The sequence below is a fragment of the Carcharhinus amblyrhynchos genome, chromosome 13, assembly GCF_965287045.1.
Source record: "Carcharhinus amblyrhynchos chromosome 13, sCarAmb.v2.hapA, whole genome shotgun sequence".
NCBI lineage: Eukaryota > Metazoa > Chordata > Chondrichthyes > Carcharhiniformes > Carcharhinidae > Carcharhinus > Carcharhinus amblyrhynchos.
Window position 1 is genome coordinate 207,068 of NC_137336.1, and position 18,822 is coordinate 225,889.

An 18,822-nucleotide genomic window follows, 5' to 3' on the forward strand; every position below is an offset into this window, starting at 1 on the left:
TGGGTCTCAGCCATGTTGGAGTTTTCTGATTGTGCTCCAGTCGCTGCTATATGTGGCCAGCAGGTAAGTGGGACGATGTGAACCAAGGTATTTGCCCTCATGCTGAGCTCTGTGATATTCAGACATTTAGTGGCAAATATTAAAGGACAAGACTTCAGCAGATCATCAGGCATCTGCTCTCTCAGTTCAAAGTGCCACTGGGCTGAAGCAGAAAGCAACTGAGTTTCCATAGAAAATTATAGCTCAGAAACAGACCTTTTGGCCCTTCTTGTCTGTGCTGAACCATTTTTTGCCTAGTCCGACTGACCTGTACTTGGACCATATCCCTCTAGACCCCTCTCATCCATGTACCTGTCCAAGCTTTACTTAAATGTTAAAAGTGACCCCACATGTACCACTTTATCCAGCAGTTTATTCCACACTCCAACCACTCTCTACATGAAGAATCCCCTCGCTAATATTCCCTTTAAACTTGTCTCCTTTCACCCTTAACCCATGCCCTCTTTTTTTTCCCCTCTAGCCTCAGTGGAAAAAGCCTGCTTGCATTCACTCTATCTATACCCATCAAAATCTTATACCCCTCTATCAAATCTCCTCCCATTCTTCTACGCTCCAGGAAATAAAGTCCTAACCTATTCAATCTCTCTCTGTAACTCAGCTTCTCAAGTCCCAGCAACATCCTTCATTCAAACATTTTACATAAAAATAACAATGGAAATTCAACAAAGTTTCTGCCAAAATAAAAATAAATAACACAGTAGATTGTAGATTCATGAAACAAAAGGAAAAGTTCTGAAAATGATATCAGGCAAGGACTTTGGGGCAGTCTGTGGGAAGGCAAAGGGACATTTGGTAAGTGGGAGGCTTTCAAAAGTGTGTTAACCAGGGTTCAGGGTAAACACATTCCTCTTGGAGCGAAGGGCAAGGCTGGCTGAAATAAGGAACCCTGGATGACTCGGAACATTGAGGCACTGGTCAAGAAGAAGGAGGCAAAAATGTGAGGTAATGCATTTTGGAAGGGCTAATACAGAAAGGAAATATACAGTAAATGGCACAACCCTTAAGAGTATTGATAGGCAGAGGGATCTGGGTGTACAGGTACACAGAGTATTGATAGGCAGAGGGATCTGGGTGTACAGGTGCACAGGTCCCTGAAAGTGGCAAGGCAGGTGGAGAAGGTAGTCAAGAAGGCATACGGCATGCTTGCCTTCATCGGCCGGGGCATTGAGTTTAAAAATTGGCAAGTCATGTTTGCTGCTTTACAGAACCTTAGTTAGGATGCACTTTAAATATAGCGTTCAATTCTGGTCGCCACACGACCAGAAAGATGTGGAGGCTCTGGAGAGGGTACAGAACAGATTTATCAGGATGTTGTCTGGTATGGAGGGCATTAGCTATGAGGAGAGCTTGGAGATACTGGAACAACAGAGGTTAAGGGGAGACCTGATAGAAGTCTAAAAAATTATGAGAGGCATGGACAGAGTGGATAGTCAGAAGCTTTTTCCCAGAGTGGAAAAGTCAATTACTAGGGGACATAGGTTTAAGGTACGAGAGGCAAGGTTTAAAGGAGATGTACGAAGCAGATATTTTACACAGAGAGTAGTGGGTACCTGGAACTCACTGCTGGGGGAGGCTGTGGAAACTGATACGGTAGTGACTTTTAAGGGGCATCTTGACAAGAGCATGAATAGAATGGGAAGAGAAGGGTATGGTCCCCAGAAGGATAGAGGGTTAAGTTGGGCAGCATGGTCGGTGCAGGCTTGGAGGACCGAAGGGCCTGTTCCTGTGCTGTAATTTTCTTTGTTCTTTGAGGCACATGGCATGCATAGGCAGCTGGGATCAAGTGAATCCCTTGAAGTGTATAAGGGATGTAGGAGTAGAGTTAAGAGAGAAATCAGGAGGGCAAAAAGGGGATACGAGATTGTATTGGCAGATAAGAACATAAGAACATAAGAAATAGTTCTTATGTAAAGAAGGTAAAGGATATGTAAGGATAAGGTAAAGAAGAATCCAAAGAGCTTCTACAAATACATAGAGGCCAAAAGAGTAACTAGGGAGAGCGTAGCGCTTCTAAAGGATCAACAAGGTCATCTATGTGTGGATCCATGAGAGATGGGTGAGATCCTAAATGAATATTTCTTATCAGTATTTACCATCGAGAAAAGCATGGATGTTAGGGAACTTGGGGAAATAAATAATGATACCTTAAGGAGCGTAAATATTACAGAGAAGGAGCTGCTGGAAGTTGTAAAGCACACCATAAATCCTTGAGGCCTGATGAATTGTATCCCAGGACATTGTGGCAGGCTAGGGAGGAAACTGCAGGTCCCCTAGCCAAGATATTTGAATTAGTCACAGGTGAGATGCCTGAAGACTGGAGGGTGCCAGATGTTGTGCCTTTCTTTAAAAAGGGGCTGCAGGGAAAAGCCTAGAAACTACAGGTCAGTGAGCCTCACATCTGTGGTGGATAGGTTGTTGGAACGTATTTTGAGAGACAGGATCCACAGTGATTTAGAGATGCAAGGACTGATTAGGGACAGTCAGCGAGGCTTTGTGAGTGGAAAATCATGTCTCACGGATTTGATCGAATTTTTTGAAGGGGTAACCAAGAAGGTAGATGAGGGCAGTGCAGTTGATGTTGTCTACATGGACTTTAGCAAGGCCTTTGACAAGGTACCACATGGTAGGTTGTTGCATAAGGTTAAATCTCACGGGATCCAGGGTGAGGTATCTAAATGGATACAAAATCGGCTTCTTGACAGAAACCAGAGGGTGGTTGTAGAGAGTTGTTTTTCAAACTGGAGACCTGTGACCAGCGGTGTGCCTCAGGGATCAGTGCTGTGTCCATTGTTATTTGTCATTTATATTAATGATTTGAATGAGTTTATAGGAGGCATGGTTAGTAAGTTTGCAGATGACACCAATATTGGTGACATTGTGGACAGTGAAGAAAGTTACCTCCCATTGCAACGGGATCTTGATCAATTGGGCCAGTGGGCTGACCAATGGCAGATGGAGTTTAATTTAGACAAATGTGAGGTCGTGCAGTTTGATAGATTAACTGACAAAGTCCTGTCCTGATTCAATGGTAGGGCTTTGGGGAGAGTTACAGAGCAAAAAGATCGAGGGGCACATGTTCATAGCTCTTTGAAAGTGGAGTCATAGGTGGACAGAGTAGTGAAGAAGGCATCAGCATGCTTGGTTTCATTGGTCAAAATATTGAATACAGGAGTTGTGATGTCTTGTTAAAGTTGTACAAGACATTGGTAAGGCCACATTTGGAATACTGCGCACAGTTCTAGTCAAATTATTAAAGAAATGATATTATTAAACTAGAAAGAGTGCAGAAGAGATTTACTAGGATGCTACTGGTACTTGATGATTTGAGTTATAGCGTGATTGGAGAGACTGGGGCTTTTTTCTCTGGAGCGTAGGAGGCTGAGGGGTGACCTTATAGAGGTCTAAAAAATAATGAGGAATATAGATCAGCCAGATAGGCAATATCTTTTCCCACAGGTCGGGGAGTCTAAAACTAGAGGTCATAGGTTTGGGTGAGAGGGAAGAGATGCACAAGTGTCCAGAGAGGCAAAAATTTCACACAGAGGATGGTGTCTGGAACAAGCTGCCAGAGGTAGTAGTAGAGGCGGGTACAATTTTGTCTTTTAAAAAGCATTTAGACAGTTCCATGGGTACGATGGGTATAGAGGGATAGGGACCAAATGCGGGCAATTGGGATTAGCTTAGGGGTTTATAAAAAGAGGCGGCATGGACAAGTTGGGTTGTCAGGCCTGTTTCCATACTGTAAACCTCTATGACTCTATAAGAAGCACAAACACAGGAGCTGGGCAGAATCTGAAAGAAAAAAACTGTCTAACATGTTGTTAATGTGTTCATCAGAAAAGGATATGTAGGAAGACAGACACTGAACATCTATAACGAGATATAGATAGTTTGAGTGAGTGGGCAAGGGTCTGGCAGATACAGTACAATGCTGGTAAATGTGAGGTCATCCATTTAGGTAAGAATAGCCCTCATGGTCATCAGTGGCCTCCCACACATTTGTACCCTCTCTTCACACAGTGTGGCACAATGTTTTCCGCACCCTCAATGCAGTTGTGAGGTCAGTGGTATGAGGCACAAAGCTGCCCTCCCCGCCCTGCTGCACCCCTTCCCATCCCCCCAGATGAATGGTCCCCCTGGATACGGATCCCTGATACCCCAGGCCATTAGCGGAGGCATGTGGCAGACTAAGCTCAGAGCTTTGACATTCACACAGGGCATAATGGTGGTTGGGGAAAGTTTTCATTGAGGAAGCCTTGCTGTATAAACATGTATGCACCCCGCAAACTGGCTTCCAGACATGGCATACAGTTCAGATGGACAGTAGGAAAGCACCCACTAACTTCCATTGATGGGTGCCTATTGCAGGGAGCATCGCAGAGTTCCTGCAGAGTGAGGAACTGTGTTAACAGCTGCCAAGCTCCCTTGCTTGGGACAGCAGCTAGCAGATGAAGTGTCATCAAAAACGTTCAATATGTAACTAACTGATGTCTCACGCTAGATCATCCCAATTCTCTTCCATCTCAGTTGTTCAAGAGCTCCCAGTCTTTGAATTACTGGGAATATTTTGTCTATTTTAACATTGGAACCCAGATATGGTCCATCAGGTATTGGATTCACTGTATTAATTATATAATCCAGGAATAGTTACTTACATCAAACACTAACACATAGTTATCAATCAGGTCTTCAATCACACGGACTTCCTGCTCTCCTTTGCCATCCGTTTGAAATAAGCTGGGAGCGAAAAGTAGCGACAGGTTCTTGGTGCACATCTGGTTCAGGTCTGCACATTTCTGAACCCTGTTCACATGGGTAAAGCACAGTAAGAAGTCTCACAACACCAGGTTAAAGTCCAACAGGTTTATTTGGTAGCACAAGCCGCAGCTTTCAGAGCACTGCCCCTTCTCCAGGTGAGTGGGAGTTCTGTTCACAAACAGGGCTTATAAAGACACAAACTCAATTTACAAAATAATGATTGGAATGTGAATCTTTACAGGTAATCAAGTTTTAAAGGTGCAGACAATGTGAGTGGAGAGAGGGTTAAGCACAGGTTAAAGAGATGTGTATTGTCGCCAGCCAGGACAGTTGGTGAGATTTTGCAAACCCAGGCAAGTCAACGCAGGGTGTTACAGATAGTGTAACATGAACCCAAGATCCTGGTTGAGGCTGCCCTTGTGTGCAGAACTTAGCTATCAGTGTCTACTCACATGGGGAAACACAAGTTAAAACTTTGTGCCATCCTTATCTTAATCCAAGTGCTCTACAGACCAAAAAATCTTGATGTGGAGATGCCGGCGTTGGACTGGAGTAAGCACAGTCAAAAGTCTGACAACACCAGGTTTAAGTCCAACTGATTTATTTGATAGTAAATTCACAAGCTTTCGGGGTTTGTCCCTTCGTCAAGTGAATGGGGAGTTCTGTCTGAGGACAAACCCCGAAAGCTTGTGAATTTCCTATCAAATAAATTGGTTGAACTTAAACCTGGTGTTGTCAGACTTTTTACTGTGCCCACAAAATCTTAACAGGACAACTGTAATAAGGTGGAACACTTTGGAACGCAATTGTCATTGTCATAAGTATTTCTGGAATTTTTTACTCCAAGGTTAATGAACTTGAATTTCACTGCCATTATCCAAAGCTTCTCATCCTGTAACATGCATCATGAATACAATCTCTGCTTCAATCCCACCCAAATCTCTGCTCTGAAAGAAACTCTGAAGATAGACAAATCAGGGACATTCACTGACAGTTGTAACAAACACAAGGATATGAATGTATTCAAGAAGTGGCTGGACATAGCACTTGGGGAGAATGGGATCAAAGGTTAAAGGGAAAAAGCAGGATTAGGCTACTGAGTTGGATGATCAGGCATGATCGTAATGAATGACGGAACAGGCTCAAAGGTCCGAATGGCCTCCTCCTGCTCCTATCTTCTATGTTTCTATGATATTCTATAGAACAACAAATCCAATTTTAATATATTTATTTTGAACACAGAAAAGACTCAGCAGATCATGCATTAACTCAACTCTGGAACACCTAGATAACAAGCACACCTATCTCAGACTCCAGCTATTGACTACAGCTCAGCCTCCAACATTATTATTCCTATGAAACTCATCTCCAAACTCTGTGGTCTGGGTCTCGGCACCTCCCTCTGCCACTGGATCCTGAACTTCCTAAATCACAGACCACAATCATTAAGAATAGGCAACACCTCCTCCATGATCATTCTCAACACCGGTGCCCCACAAGGCTGTGTTCTCAGCCGGTGCCCCACAAGGCTGTGTTCTCAGCTGGTGCCCCACAAGGCTGTGTTCTCAGCCAGTGCCCCACAAGGCTGTGTTCTCAGCCGGTGCCCCACAAGGCTGTGTTCTCAGCCAGTGCCCCACAGGGCTGTGTTCTCAGCCGGTGCCCCACAAGGCTGTGTTCTCAGCTGGTGCCCCACAAGGCTGTGTTCTCAGCTGGTGCCCCACAAGGCTGTGTTCTCAGCCGGTGCCCCACAAGGCTGTGTTCTCAGCCGGTGCCCCACAAGGCTGTGTTCTCAGCCGGTGCCCCACAAGGCTGTGTTCTCAGCCGGTGCCCCACAAGGCTGTGTTCTCAGCCGGTGCCCCACAAGGCTGTGTTCTCAGCCGGTGCCCCACAAGGCTGTGTTCTCAGCCGGTGCCCCACAAGGCTGTGTTCTCAGCCGGTGCCCCACAAGGCTGTGTTCTCAGCCGGTGCCCCACAAGGCTGTGTTCTCAGCCGGTGCCCCACAAGGCTGTGTTCTCAGCCGGTGCCCCACAAGGCTGTGTTCTCAGCCGGTGCCCCACAAGGCTGTGTTCTTAGCCTCTTACAATACTCCTTGTACATCTATGTCTATGCAGCCAAATTCCCCTCCAATTCGATTTTCAAGTTTGCTGACGATACTACCGTAGTGGGTCAGATCTCAAACAATGACAAGACAGAGTACAGGAATGAGATAGAGAATCTGGTGAACTAGTGCGGCAGCAATAATCTCTCCCTCAATGTCAACAAAACAAAGGGGATTGTCATTGACTTCAGGAAGCGTAAAGGGGAACATACCATGGTGGTATCAATGGGGATGAAGTAGAAACGGTCGAGAGCTTCAAGTTTCTAGGTGTCCAGATCACCAACAACCTGTCCTGGACCCCCATGCCGACACTACAGTTAAGAAAGCCTATCAATGCCTCTACTTTCTCAGAAGACTAAGGAAATTTGGCATTTCAGCTAAGACTCTCATCAACGTTTACAGATGCACCATAGAAAGCATTCTTTCTGGTTGTATCACAGCTTGGTATGGGCTTCTGCTCTGCCCAAGACCACAAGGAACTACAAAAGGTCACAAATATAGCCCAATCCATCATGCAAACCAGCCTTCCATCCATTGACTCTGTCTACACTTCTGGCTGCCTCAGCAAAGCAGCCAGCATAATTAAGGACCCGACACACCCCAGATGGCAGTGCAGGCAGTGCAATGTTCCTCCTGTGGGATGTTTGTGGTGAGGGATACCAGTACTGTCCCAGCTGAGTACACCTGCAGGAAGTGCACCCAATTCCAGCTCCTCAAAGTCTGTGTTAGGGACGTGGAGCTGGAACTGGATGAACTCAGAATCATTTGGGAGGCAAAGACAGTTATAGAAAAAAAGCTACAGGGAGATAGTTACTCCTAGAAACGAGGATACTTGGATGACTGTTAGAAGGATAAGAAGCAATCAGTGCAGCGATCCCCTGTGGCAGTTTCTCTGTCTAACGAGTATGTTGTTTTGGATACTGTTGGGGGGAGAACTATTCACCAGGGGTAAGCCATGGGGTACAGGTCTCTGGCACAGAGTCTGCCCCTGTTGCTCAGAAGGGAAGGGGGGAGAGGAGTAAAGCATTAGTCACTGGGCAGCCCACAGTTAGGGGGACAGATAGGAGATTCTGTGGGAACGAGAGAGAATCGCGGTTGGTGAGTTGCCTCCCAGGTGCCGGGGTCCGTGATGTCTCGGATCGTATTTTCGAGATCCTTAAGGGGGAGGGGGACCAGCCCAAGTCGTAGTCCACTTAGGCACCAACGACATAGGTAGGAAAAGGGATGGGGATGTAAGGCAGAAATTCAGGGAGTTAGGGTGGAAGTTTAGAGCTAGAATGGACAGAGTTATTATCTCTGGTTTGTTACCTGTGCGACGTGCCAGCGAGGAGAGGAATAGGGAGAGAGAGCAGTTGAACATCTAGCTACAGGGATGGTGCAGAAGGGAGGGATTCAGATACCTGGATAATTGGGGGTCATTCTGGGGTAGGTGGGACCTCTACAAATGGGATGATCTACACCTGAACCAGAAGGGTACCAATATCCTGGGGGGGGGAATTTGCTAATGTTCTTTGGGAGGGTTTAAACTAATTCAGCAGGGGGACGGGAACCTGAATTGTAGCTCCAGTGTACACAAGGTTGAGAGCAGTGAGGTCGAGAGCAGTGAGGTCATGAATAAGGTTTCAAGGTTGCAGGAGCGTAACCGGCAGGCAGGAAGGTGGTTTGAGGTGTGTCTATTCAACACCAGGAACATCCGGAATAAGGTGGGTGAACTTGCAACATGGGTTGGTACCTGGGACTTCGATGTTGTGGCCATTTCAGAGACATGGATAGAGGGTTGGTAGGAGGTGAGGTCCTTAATACAATTACTGTTACTAAAGAGGTAGTGCTTGGTAGCCTAACGGGACTGAAGGTAGACAAGTCCCTGGGACCGGATGGAATGCATCCCAGGGTCCTGAAAGAAATGGCAGAAGTAATAGCAGACGCCTTAGTAATTATTTATAAAAATTAGCTGGATTCTGGGAAAGTGCCAGTGGATTGGAAAACAGCTACTGTTACACCGCTGTTTAAAAAAGGTAGCAGACAAAAGGCAGGGAACTACAGGCCAGTTAGCTTAACGTCCACAGTTGGAAAAATGCTAGAATCTATCATCAAAGAAGAAATAGCAGGACACCTAGAAAAGAATGGTTCGATCACACAGATGCAGCATGGATTCGTGAAGGGGAAGTCGTGTTTAACAAATTTACTGGATTTTTATGAGGATGTGACTAGTGCGGTAGACAGAGGGGAACTGGTAGATTTCCAGAAGGCATTCGATAAGGTGCCTCAAAAAAGCTGCAGAAGGTTAGGGTACACGGAGTTCGGGATAAAGTGTTAGCGTGGATTGAGGATTGGCTGTCTAATAGGAAGCAGAGAGTTGGAATCAATGGGTGCTATTCTGGTTGGCAGTTAGTGACCAGTGGAGTGCCACAGGGATCGGTGCTGGGGCCTCAACTGTTTATCATATACACAGACGATCTGGAGGAGGGGGCTGAGTGTAGGGTAATGAAATTTGCTGATGACATGAAGATGAGTGGAAAAACGAATTGCGTGGAGGGTGTGGAAAGTCTGCAGAGAGATCTGGATAGGCTGAGCGAGTGGGCGAGGACCTGGCAGATGGAGTATAACGTTAGCAAATATGAGATTATCCACTTTGGTAGAGATAATAGTAGGAAGGAATATTATTTAAAGGGTGAAAAGTTGCAGCATGCTACGGTGCAGAGGGACCTGGGGGTCCTTGTGCACGAATCGCAAAAACCCAGTCTGCAGGTGCAGCAGGCGATCAAGAAGGCGAATGGAATGTTGGCCTTTATAGCGAGGGGGATAGAATATAAAAGCAGGGAGGTCTTGCTGTAATTGTACAGGGCACTGGTGAGGCCGCAGCTGGAGTACTGTGTGCAGTTTTGGTCCCCTTATTTGCGAAAGGATATATTGGCCTTGGAGGGAGTACAGAGAAGGTTCACCAGGCTGATACCAGAAATGAGGGGGTTAGCTTATGAGGAGAGATTAAATAGATTGGGTCTGTACTCATTGGAGTTTAGAAGGCTGAGGGGGGATCTTTTAGAGACTTACAAGGTAATGAAGGGGCTAGATAGGATAGAGGTAGAGAGATTCTTCCCGCTTAGAAAGGAAACCAGAAGTAGAGGGCACAGCTGACGACATTTCAGCAGAGCTGCGTCTATTACACTTCACTTTCGTTCAGAAAGTGAAAGGAGCAAGAAAAGAGAGACGTTTGTAGAGTCAGATGGGACAAATGCATGATCCAATTAGAAATCTGATTACCATGTTGCAGAGAGGGTTTTTGAGCTTGCATTTCAGCCTTAGGATTTTACAGTTAAGTTTAGTGAAAAGCATGCTTTTGGAAGCTATTCTGATGCAGCATCAATGTTGGTGATAGCAGTTCCTGAAAACTTTATCCAAGGTCTCACAACGCTGCGAGAGTTATTGTTTAAAAGCCTCCAGCTTAAACAACTAACAAACTAAACTGGACTAACCTGTACAAGTGACCAATCAGAGCAGCAAGCGTCATTCTGTTGACTCTTGGGAGTACAGCAATGATTTCTTGATAATGCTTCAATCTCTGCGGTTTGTGCGGAATCTCTGAAAACATTGGATGAAAACAAGTCACAGTATTTTGCTTCTCTTCCTGAGGTGTGTGTAAAACTACTTGCCTATAAATTTTTGATATCTACTGAGCGTACTTTCTGAAAATAATGCAGATATATTTAAAAAACCTTTCTCAGTATGAAATTTAAACTTTCCATCTTGCACTTAACAGGGTGATCCAATAAGGCCAAATTTCAAAGGGAGCAATTTAGGAGTGCTGATTGGTTGGCAAGTCCACTCTGATTGGTTGAGGTTCTGCAATGAAGAATGCATCAGGGAACAATGATTCCAAATGCTTTTGTTTAATTTTTTAACAAAGGTGAAATGCCTGGACATGCTCCTTTTGCCTGCAGAGTATTGGGCCCTGTGCATCAACATATGTAGCTTCCAGCAAGTATTAGCACCATTGCGAGCCTGACTAATAATCTGAAACTGATCGTAAATGTAATTCTTAGCAGATCATTGGATCACATCTAAAATTATACATGATATTTGGATATTTGTAAGAACATGCTAGATGAATATGGTCAGTCCATTGCAACAATAGTTTACTTCAGATTTCTCAAAGCTACATGTCATCATACACAACAACCTGTCATCGAACATAGAACAGTACAACGCAGGAACAGGCCCTTTGGCCCATGATATTGTACTGACTATGGGGCTAAATTAAACTAATTCCTTCTGCCTGCTCTTGGTCCATATCCTGCTATTCCTTGCATATTCATGTGCTTATCTAAAAGCCCCTTAAATGTCTCTATTGTATCTGTCTCCACTGCCACCCCTGGCAGCGCGTTCCAAATACCTATCACTCTCTGTGTAAAAAAACCTGCCCCTCACACCTCCTTTGAACTTCCCCCCTCTCACCTTGAGTGCATGTCCCCTAGTATTAAACATTTCAACTCTGGGAAAAAGACTCTGACTGTCAACCCTGTCAATGCCTTGTACAATTTTATATTCTTCTATCAGGTCTGCCCTCAGCCTCCACCACTCCAGAGAAACAATCCTAGTTTGTCCAGCCTCTCCTTATTCCACGCCTTTACTACTCTCTGAGTAAAGAACCTACCTCTGACATCTGTCCTATATTTATCACCCCTCAATTTAAAGCTATGCCCCCTCGTGCAAGCCATCTCTATCCGAGGAAAAAGGGCTCTCACTGTCCACCCTATCTAATCCTCTGATCATTTTGTATGCTTCTATTAAGTCACCTCTTAACCTTCTTACTAACGAAAACAGCCTTAAGTCCCTCAGCCTTTCCTCATAAGACCTTCCCACCATACCAGGCAACATCCTGGTAAACCTCCTCTGCACCCTTTCCAATGCCTCCACATCTTTCTTATAACGCGGCGACCAGAACTGTACACAATACTCCAAGTGCGGCCGCACCAGAGTTTTGTACAGTTGTAACATGACCTCATGGCTCCAAAACTCAATCCGTCTACCAATAAAAGAACATAAGAAATAGAAGCAGGAGTAGGCCATCTAGCCCTTCGAGCCTGCCCCGCCATTCAATAAGATCATGGCTGATCTGTCGTGGCTCAGTTCCACTTTCCCGCCCTCTCCCCATAACCCTTAATCCCCTCTCTTATCAAAAACCCATCAACCCGCTTCTTAAAAATATTTAGCGAGGCAGCCTCCACCACTTCAACAGGCAGAGAATTCCAGAGATTCACCACCCTTTGAGTGAAGAAGTTCCTCCTCAACTCCGTTCTAAACCGCCTCCCCTTTATCTTGAGGCTGTGCCCCCTAGTCCTACTGTCTTTTTTGAGCGGGAAGAGTCTCTCCACCTCTATCCTATCCATCCCATTCATCATCTTATATGTCTCAATGAGATCTCCCCTCATTCTTCTAAACTCTAACGAGTACAAGCCTAGTTTATTCAGCCTCTCCTCATAGCTCAACCCCCTCAACTCCGGTATCAGCCTAGTAAACCTCCTCTGCACTCCCTCCAGGGCCAAAATATCCTTGCGCAGGTGCGGCACCCAAAAATGCACACAGTACTCCAGCTGCGGCCTCACCAATGCCCTATACAGCTGCAGCAAGACCTCCCTACTTTTATATTCAATCCCCCTCGCTATGAAGGCCAGCATCCCATTCGCCTTCCTGACCACCTGCTGCACCTGCAAGCTGGGTTTTTGCGACTCATGCACAAGGACCCCGAGGTCCCTCTGCACCGTCGCCTGCTGCAGTTTTTCGCCACGTAAGTAATAGTCCTTCCTACCATTCTTCCTACCAAAGTGGACCACCTCACACTTGCCAACATTAAATTCCATTTGCCATTTCCTGGCCCATTCGCCCAGCCTATCTAGATCCTTCTGCAGACTCTCCACACCCTCCGCACAATTTGCCATTCCCCCAATCTTGGTGTCATCAGCAAATTTCGACACCCTACACTCGGTTCCCTCCTCCAGATCATCTATATAAATGGTAAATAGCTGAGGCCCCAGCACCGACCCCTGGGGCACCCCACTAGTCACCATCCACCAATCCGAATAGCACCCATTGACCCCCACTCTCTGCCTCCTATTTGACAACCAATCCTCTATCCACGCTAACACCCTACCCCCAACTCCATGTCCCCTGACCTTCTGCAATAACCTCTTGTGAGGTACCTTGTCAAACGCCTTCTGAAAATCCAGAAAGACCACATCCACCAGCTCTCCTCTATCCACTGCCCTAGACACATCCTCATAGAACTCCAGTAAATTTGCTAACACACCGTACGCCTTCTTAACAACCTTATCAACCTGGGTGCCAACTTTCAGGGATCCAAGCACATGGACACTGCGATCTCTCTGCTCAACCACACTACCAAGTATATTACCATTAGCCCAGTACTCTCTATTCCTGTTACTCCTTCCAAAGTGAATCACTTCACATTTTTCTGCATTAAACTCTAGTTGCCACCTCTCAGCCCAGCTCTGTAGTGGTCCACTTTGGTAGGAAGAATGGTAGGAAGGACTATTACTTATGGGGCGAAAAACTGCAGCAGGCGACGGTGCAGAGGGACCTCGGGGTCCTTGTGCATGAGTCGCAAAAACCCAGCTTGCAGGTGCAGCAGGTGGTCAGGAAGGCGAATGGGATGCTGGCCTTCATAGCGAGGGGGATTGAATATAAAAGTAGAGAGGTCTTGCTGCAGCTGTATAGGGCATTGGTGAGGCCGCAGCTGGAGTACTGTGTGCAGTTTTGGGCGCCGCACCTGCGCAAAGATATTTTGGCCTTGGAGGGAGTGCAGAGGAGGTTTACTGGGCTGATACCGGAGTTGAGGGGGTTGAGCTATGAGGAGAGGCTGAATAAACTGGGCTTGTACTAGTTAGAGTTTAGAAGAATGAGGGGAGATCTCATTGAGACGTATAAGATGATGAATGGGATGGACAGGATAGAGGTGGAGAGACTCTTCCCGCTCAAAAAAGACAGTAGGACTAGGGGGCACAGCCTCAAGATAAAGGGGGGGCGGTTTAGAACGGAGTTGAGGAGGAACTTCTTCACTCAAAGGGTGGTGAGTCTCTGGAATTCTCTGCCCGTTGAAGTGGTGGAGGCTGCCTCGCTAAATATTTTTAAGATGCGGGTTGATGGGTTTTTGATAAGAGAGGGGATTAAGGGTTATGGGGAGAAAGCCGGAAAGTGGAACTGAGCAGCGACAGATCAGCCATGATCTTATTGAATGGCGGGGTAGGCTCGAGGGGCTAGATGGCCTACTCCTGCTCCTATTTCTTATGTTCTTATGTTCTTATGTTCTGTAACCTGCAACATCCATCCTCACTGTCTACAACTCCACTGATTACAATGTCATCCGTAAATTTACTAACTCATCCTTCTACCCCCTCATCCAGGTCATTTATAAAAATGACAAACAGCAGTGGCCCCAAAACAGGTCCCTGCGGTACACCACTAGTAACTGAACTCCAGGATGAACATTTTCCATCTACCATCACCCTCTCTCGTCTTACAGCTAGCCAATTTCTGATCCAAACCGCTAAATCACCCTCAATCCCATGCCTCTGTATCTTCTGTAATAGCTCACCGTGGAGAACCTTATCAAACGCTTCACTGAAATCCATATACACCGCATCAACTGCTTTACCCTCATCCACCTCTTTGGTCACCTTCTCAATGAACTCAAAAAGATTTGTGACACGCGACCTACCCTTCACAAAACCATGCTGACTATCCCTAATCAAATTATTTATTTCTAGATGATTATAAATCCTATCTCTTATAATCCTTTCCAAAACTTTGCCCACAACAGAAGTAAAGCTCACTGGTCTATAATTATCAGGGTTGTCTCTACTCCCCTTCTTGAACAAGGGGACAACATTTGCTAACAAATTATGTTAGGTGATTTCAATTTTCCCAACATTAAGTGGGACATACATGGTGTTAACATAATATAGAAACTAAAAGCAGGATTAGGCCATTGGACCCTTCCAGCCTGCTCCGCCATTCATTTTGATCACGGTTGATCATCAAATTCAATATCCTGATCCCCTTTCCCCCCATATCCTTTGATTCCTTTAGCCCCAAAAGCTATATTTAATTTCTTCTTGAAATCAGACAATGTTTTGGCCTCAACTATGTTCTGTGGTAGTGAATTCCACAGAAGATATAGGCTCCAAAGGGCAAAACGTGGAATTGTTGTGGGTGGAGATAAGGAACAGTAAGGGGAGGAAGACGCTGGTGGGTGTGATCTACAGGCCCCTAAATAATAACTTGGAGGTGGGTCGGGCTATAAACAAACAAATAAATGATGCGTGCAGAAATGGAACGGCGATAATTAAGGGGGGTTTTAATCTGCATGTTGATTGGTTGACCCAAGTCAGACGTGGTGGGCTCGAGGAAGAGTTCTTGGAATGCTGCCGGGATAGTTTCCTTGAACAGTGTGTGCCGGAACCTACGAGGGAGCGAGCTATCTTAGATCTGGTGTTGTGTAATGAGGCAGGTAGAATTAGGGATCTTCTTGTGAGGGATCCTCTTGGGACGAGTGATCATTGTATGGTCGAGTTTTTGATGCAGATGGAGGATGAGAAAGTAGGGTCCCGAACCTGTGTCTTCTGTTTGAACAGAGGGGAGTACGATAGGATGAGAGAGGAATTGGCGAATGTAGATTGGGGGCACAGATTGGTTGGTAGGACGGCTGAGGAACAGTGGAGGATTTTTAAGGAAATCTTTTTCGGTGCTCAGCAGAAATATATTCTGATGATAAAGAAGGACTGTAGGAGAGGGGATAACCAGCCGTGATTAGCTAAGGAAATAAAGGAGAGTATTAAATTAAAAGCTGATGCATTCAGAGCGGCTAAAAATAGTGGGCAATTAGATTGGGAAAGATTTAAAAAGCAACGAAGAATGACTAAGAAAGTGATAAAGAAAGGAAAGATAGAGTATGAAGCTAAACTAGCACTAATTATAAAGAATGACAGTAAAATTTTTACAAATATATAAAGAAGGGGAGACTGGCTAGAGTGAATGTTGGACCCTTAGAGGATGAGAGGGGGGATTTAGTGGTGGGGGTTGAGGAAATGGCTGAGGCCTTAAATAAGTTTTTTGCCTCGGTCTTCACAGAGGAGGACACAAATAGTTTGCCGGATATTAAAGATAGAAGGATGGTAGGAGTTGAGGGCCTGAATGCGATTACTGTCACTAGAGAGGTAGTGCTTGATAGACTAATGGGACTGATGGTGGACAAGTCCCCGGGACTGGATGGAATGCATCCCAGGGCTCTGAAAGAGATGGCAGAGGTGATAGTGGATGCCTTAGTGATTATTTATTAAAATTCGCTGGACTCCAGGGAAGTGCCGGAAGATTGGAAAACGGCTAATGTTACACCACTGTTTAAAAAAGGTAGCAGAAAAAAGGGAATTATAGGCTAGTTAGTTTAACGTTTGTTGTTGGAAAAATGCTAGAATCTGTCATCAAAGAAGAAAGAGCGAGGCACCTAGAGAAGAATGGTTTGATAGAGCAGACGCAGCACAGATTCATTCAGGGGAAGTGGTGTTGAACGAATTTATTGGATTTCTATGAGGATGTGACTAGTGCGGTAGACAGAGGGGAACTGGTGGATGTGGTGTTTTTAGATTTCCAAAAGGCGTTTGATAAGGTGCCTCATAAAACGTTGCTGCAGAAGGTTAGGGTGCACGGAGTTGGGGGTAAGGTGTTAGCGTGGATAGAGGATTGGTTGTCTAATAGGAACCAGAGAGTTGGTATCAATGGGCACTATTCTGGTTGGTGGTTGGTGACTAGTGGAGTGCCGCAGGGATCGGCGCTGGGGCCTCAACTATTTTCCATTTATATAGATGATCTGGAGGAGGGGGCTGAGTGTAGGGTGACAAAATTTGCTGATGACATGAAGATGAGTGGAAAAGCAAATTGCGTGGAGGGTGTGGAAAGTCTGCAGAGAGATCTAGGTAGGTTGAGTGAGTGGGCGAGGACCTGGCAGATGGAGTATAATGTTAGCAAGTGTGAGGTTATCCACTTTGGTAGAAATAATGGTAGGAAGGAATATTATTTAAAGGGTGAAAAGTTGCAGCATGCTACGGTGCAGAGGGACCTGGGGGTCCTTGTGCACGAATCGCAAAAACCCAGTCTGCAGGTGCAGCAGGTGGTCAGGAAGGCGAATGGAATGTTGGCCTTTATAGCGAGGGGGATAGAATATAAAAGCAGGGAGGTCTTGCTGCAACTGTACAGGGCACTGGTGAGGCCGCAGCTGGAGTACTGTGTGCAGTTTTGGTTGCTGCACTTGTGGAAGGATATATTGGCCTTGGAGGGAGTGCAGAGGAGATTCACTAGGCTGATACCGGAGATGAGGGGGTTGGACTATGAAGAGAGACTGAATAGACTGGGTCTGTACTCGTTGGAGTTTAGAAGGCTGAGGGGGGATCTTATAGAGACATATAAGATAATGAAAGGGATGGATAGGGTAGAGGTAGAGAGATTCTTCCCACTCAGAAAGGACAGCAGGACTAGAGGGCACAGCCTCAAGATAAGGGGGGCTGGGGCAGTTTAGATCGGAGTTGAGGAGGAACTTCTTCACTCAAAGGGTGGTGAATCTCTGGAATTCTCTGCCCATTGAAGTGGTGGAGGCTACCTCGCTGAATATATTTAAGTCATGGGTAGATAGGTTTCTGATAGACAAGGGAATTAAGGGTTATGGGGAGAAAGTGGGAAAGTGAATCTGATCCACTTCACATCAGCTATGATCTTATTGAATGGCGGGGCAGGCTCGAAGGGCTAGATGGCCTACTCCTGCTCCTATTTCTTATGTTCTTACATTCACCACCCTCTTGGTGAAGAGATTTCTCCTCAGCTCTGTTCTGAAAGGTTTATCTCTTATCCTCAAACTATGACTCCTAGTTCTGGACTCCCCCACCACTGGGAACATTCTTTCTGAATCTACCTTGTCTAACCCTGTTAGAATTTTACATGTTTCTACTTTAGTGAGCAAAATTAACGCTCACTGTTCTGAACTCCAGTGAATATAATCCTAGCTGACTTAATCTCTCTTCATATGACAGACCTGCCATCCTAGGAATCATCCTGGTAGACCTTTACTGTACTCCCTCTATAGCAAGGACATCTTTCCTCAGATAAGGAGGCCAAACCTGCACACAATACTCCAAGTGTGGCCTCACCAACACCCTATATAATTGCAGCAAATCATCCCTATCTCTATATTCAAATCATCTCGCTATGAAGGTCAACATACCTAGGAAGCTTAGGGTAGGATGTGTAGATATTCTGGGCCATGACAATATGAAAATGAGGAGGTATTGGGCATCTTAAAAAGCATTAAAGTAGATAAGCCCTAGGGCCTGATGGGATCTACCCCAGAATACTAAGGGAGGCAAAGGTGGAAATTGCTGGGCCCTTGACAGAAATCTTTGAATACTCATTGGCTACAAGTGAAGTTCCAAAGGACTGGAGGATAGGCAATGTTGTTCCATTGTTTGAGAGTGGCAGCAGGAATAATCTAGCAAATTATAGGCCGGTGAGCCTTACGTCAGCAAAAGGGAAATTATTGGAAAAGGTTCTTTGGGACAGGATTTACTCACATTTGGAAACAAATGAACTTATTAGTGATAGACAGCATGGTTTTGTGTAGGGGAGGTTGTGTCTCACTAACTTGATCGAGTATTTTGAGGAAGTGATAAAGACAATAGATGAGGGAAAGGCAGTGGGTGTTGTCTACATGGACTTCAGTAAGGTTTCTGACAAGGTACCTCATGGTAGACTGATATGAAAGCTGAAGTCACGTGGGATCAGAGGAGAGCTGGGAAGGTGGATACAGAGCTGGCTTGGCCATAGAATACAGAGAATAGGAGCAAAGG

At 45.6% G+C, this 18,822-nt stretch overlaps 1 protein-coding gene across 2 annotated transcripts in view; it reads right to left on the minus strand.

Annotated features, from left to right (window-relative positions):
• Window positions 1-18,822, minus strand: part of arap3 (ArfGAP with RhoGAP domain, ankyrin repeat and PH domain 3) — a 382,033-nt gene that overhangs the window by 95,237 nt on the left and 267,974 nt on the right. For both annotated transcript variants that reach the window (XM_080201223.1, XM_080201222.1), the window contains exons 19-20: window positions 10,390-10,495; window positions 4,716-4,863 (exon numbers count right to left, since the gene is read on the minus strand). In XM_080201223.1, coding sequence (XP_080057349.1) covers window positions 4,716-4,863; window positions 10,390-10,495 — 254 coding nt within the window. The remainder of the gene's footprint in view (window positions 1-4,715; window positions 4,864-10,389; window positions 10,496-18,822) is intronic.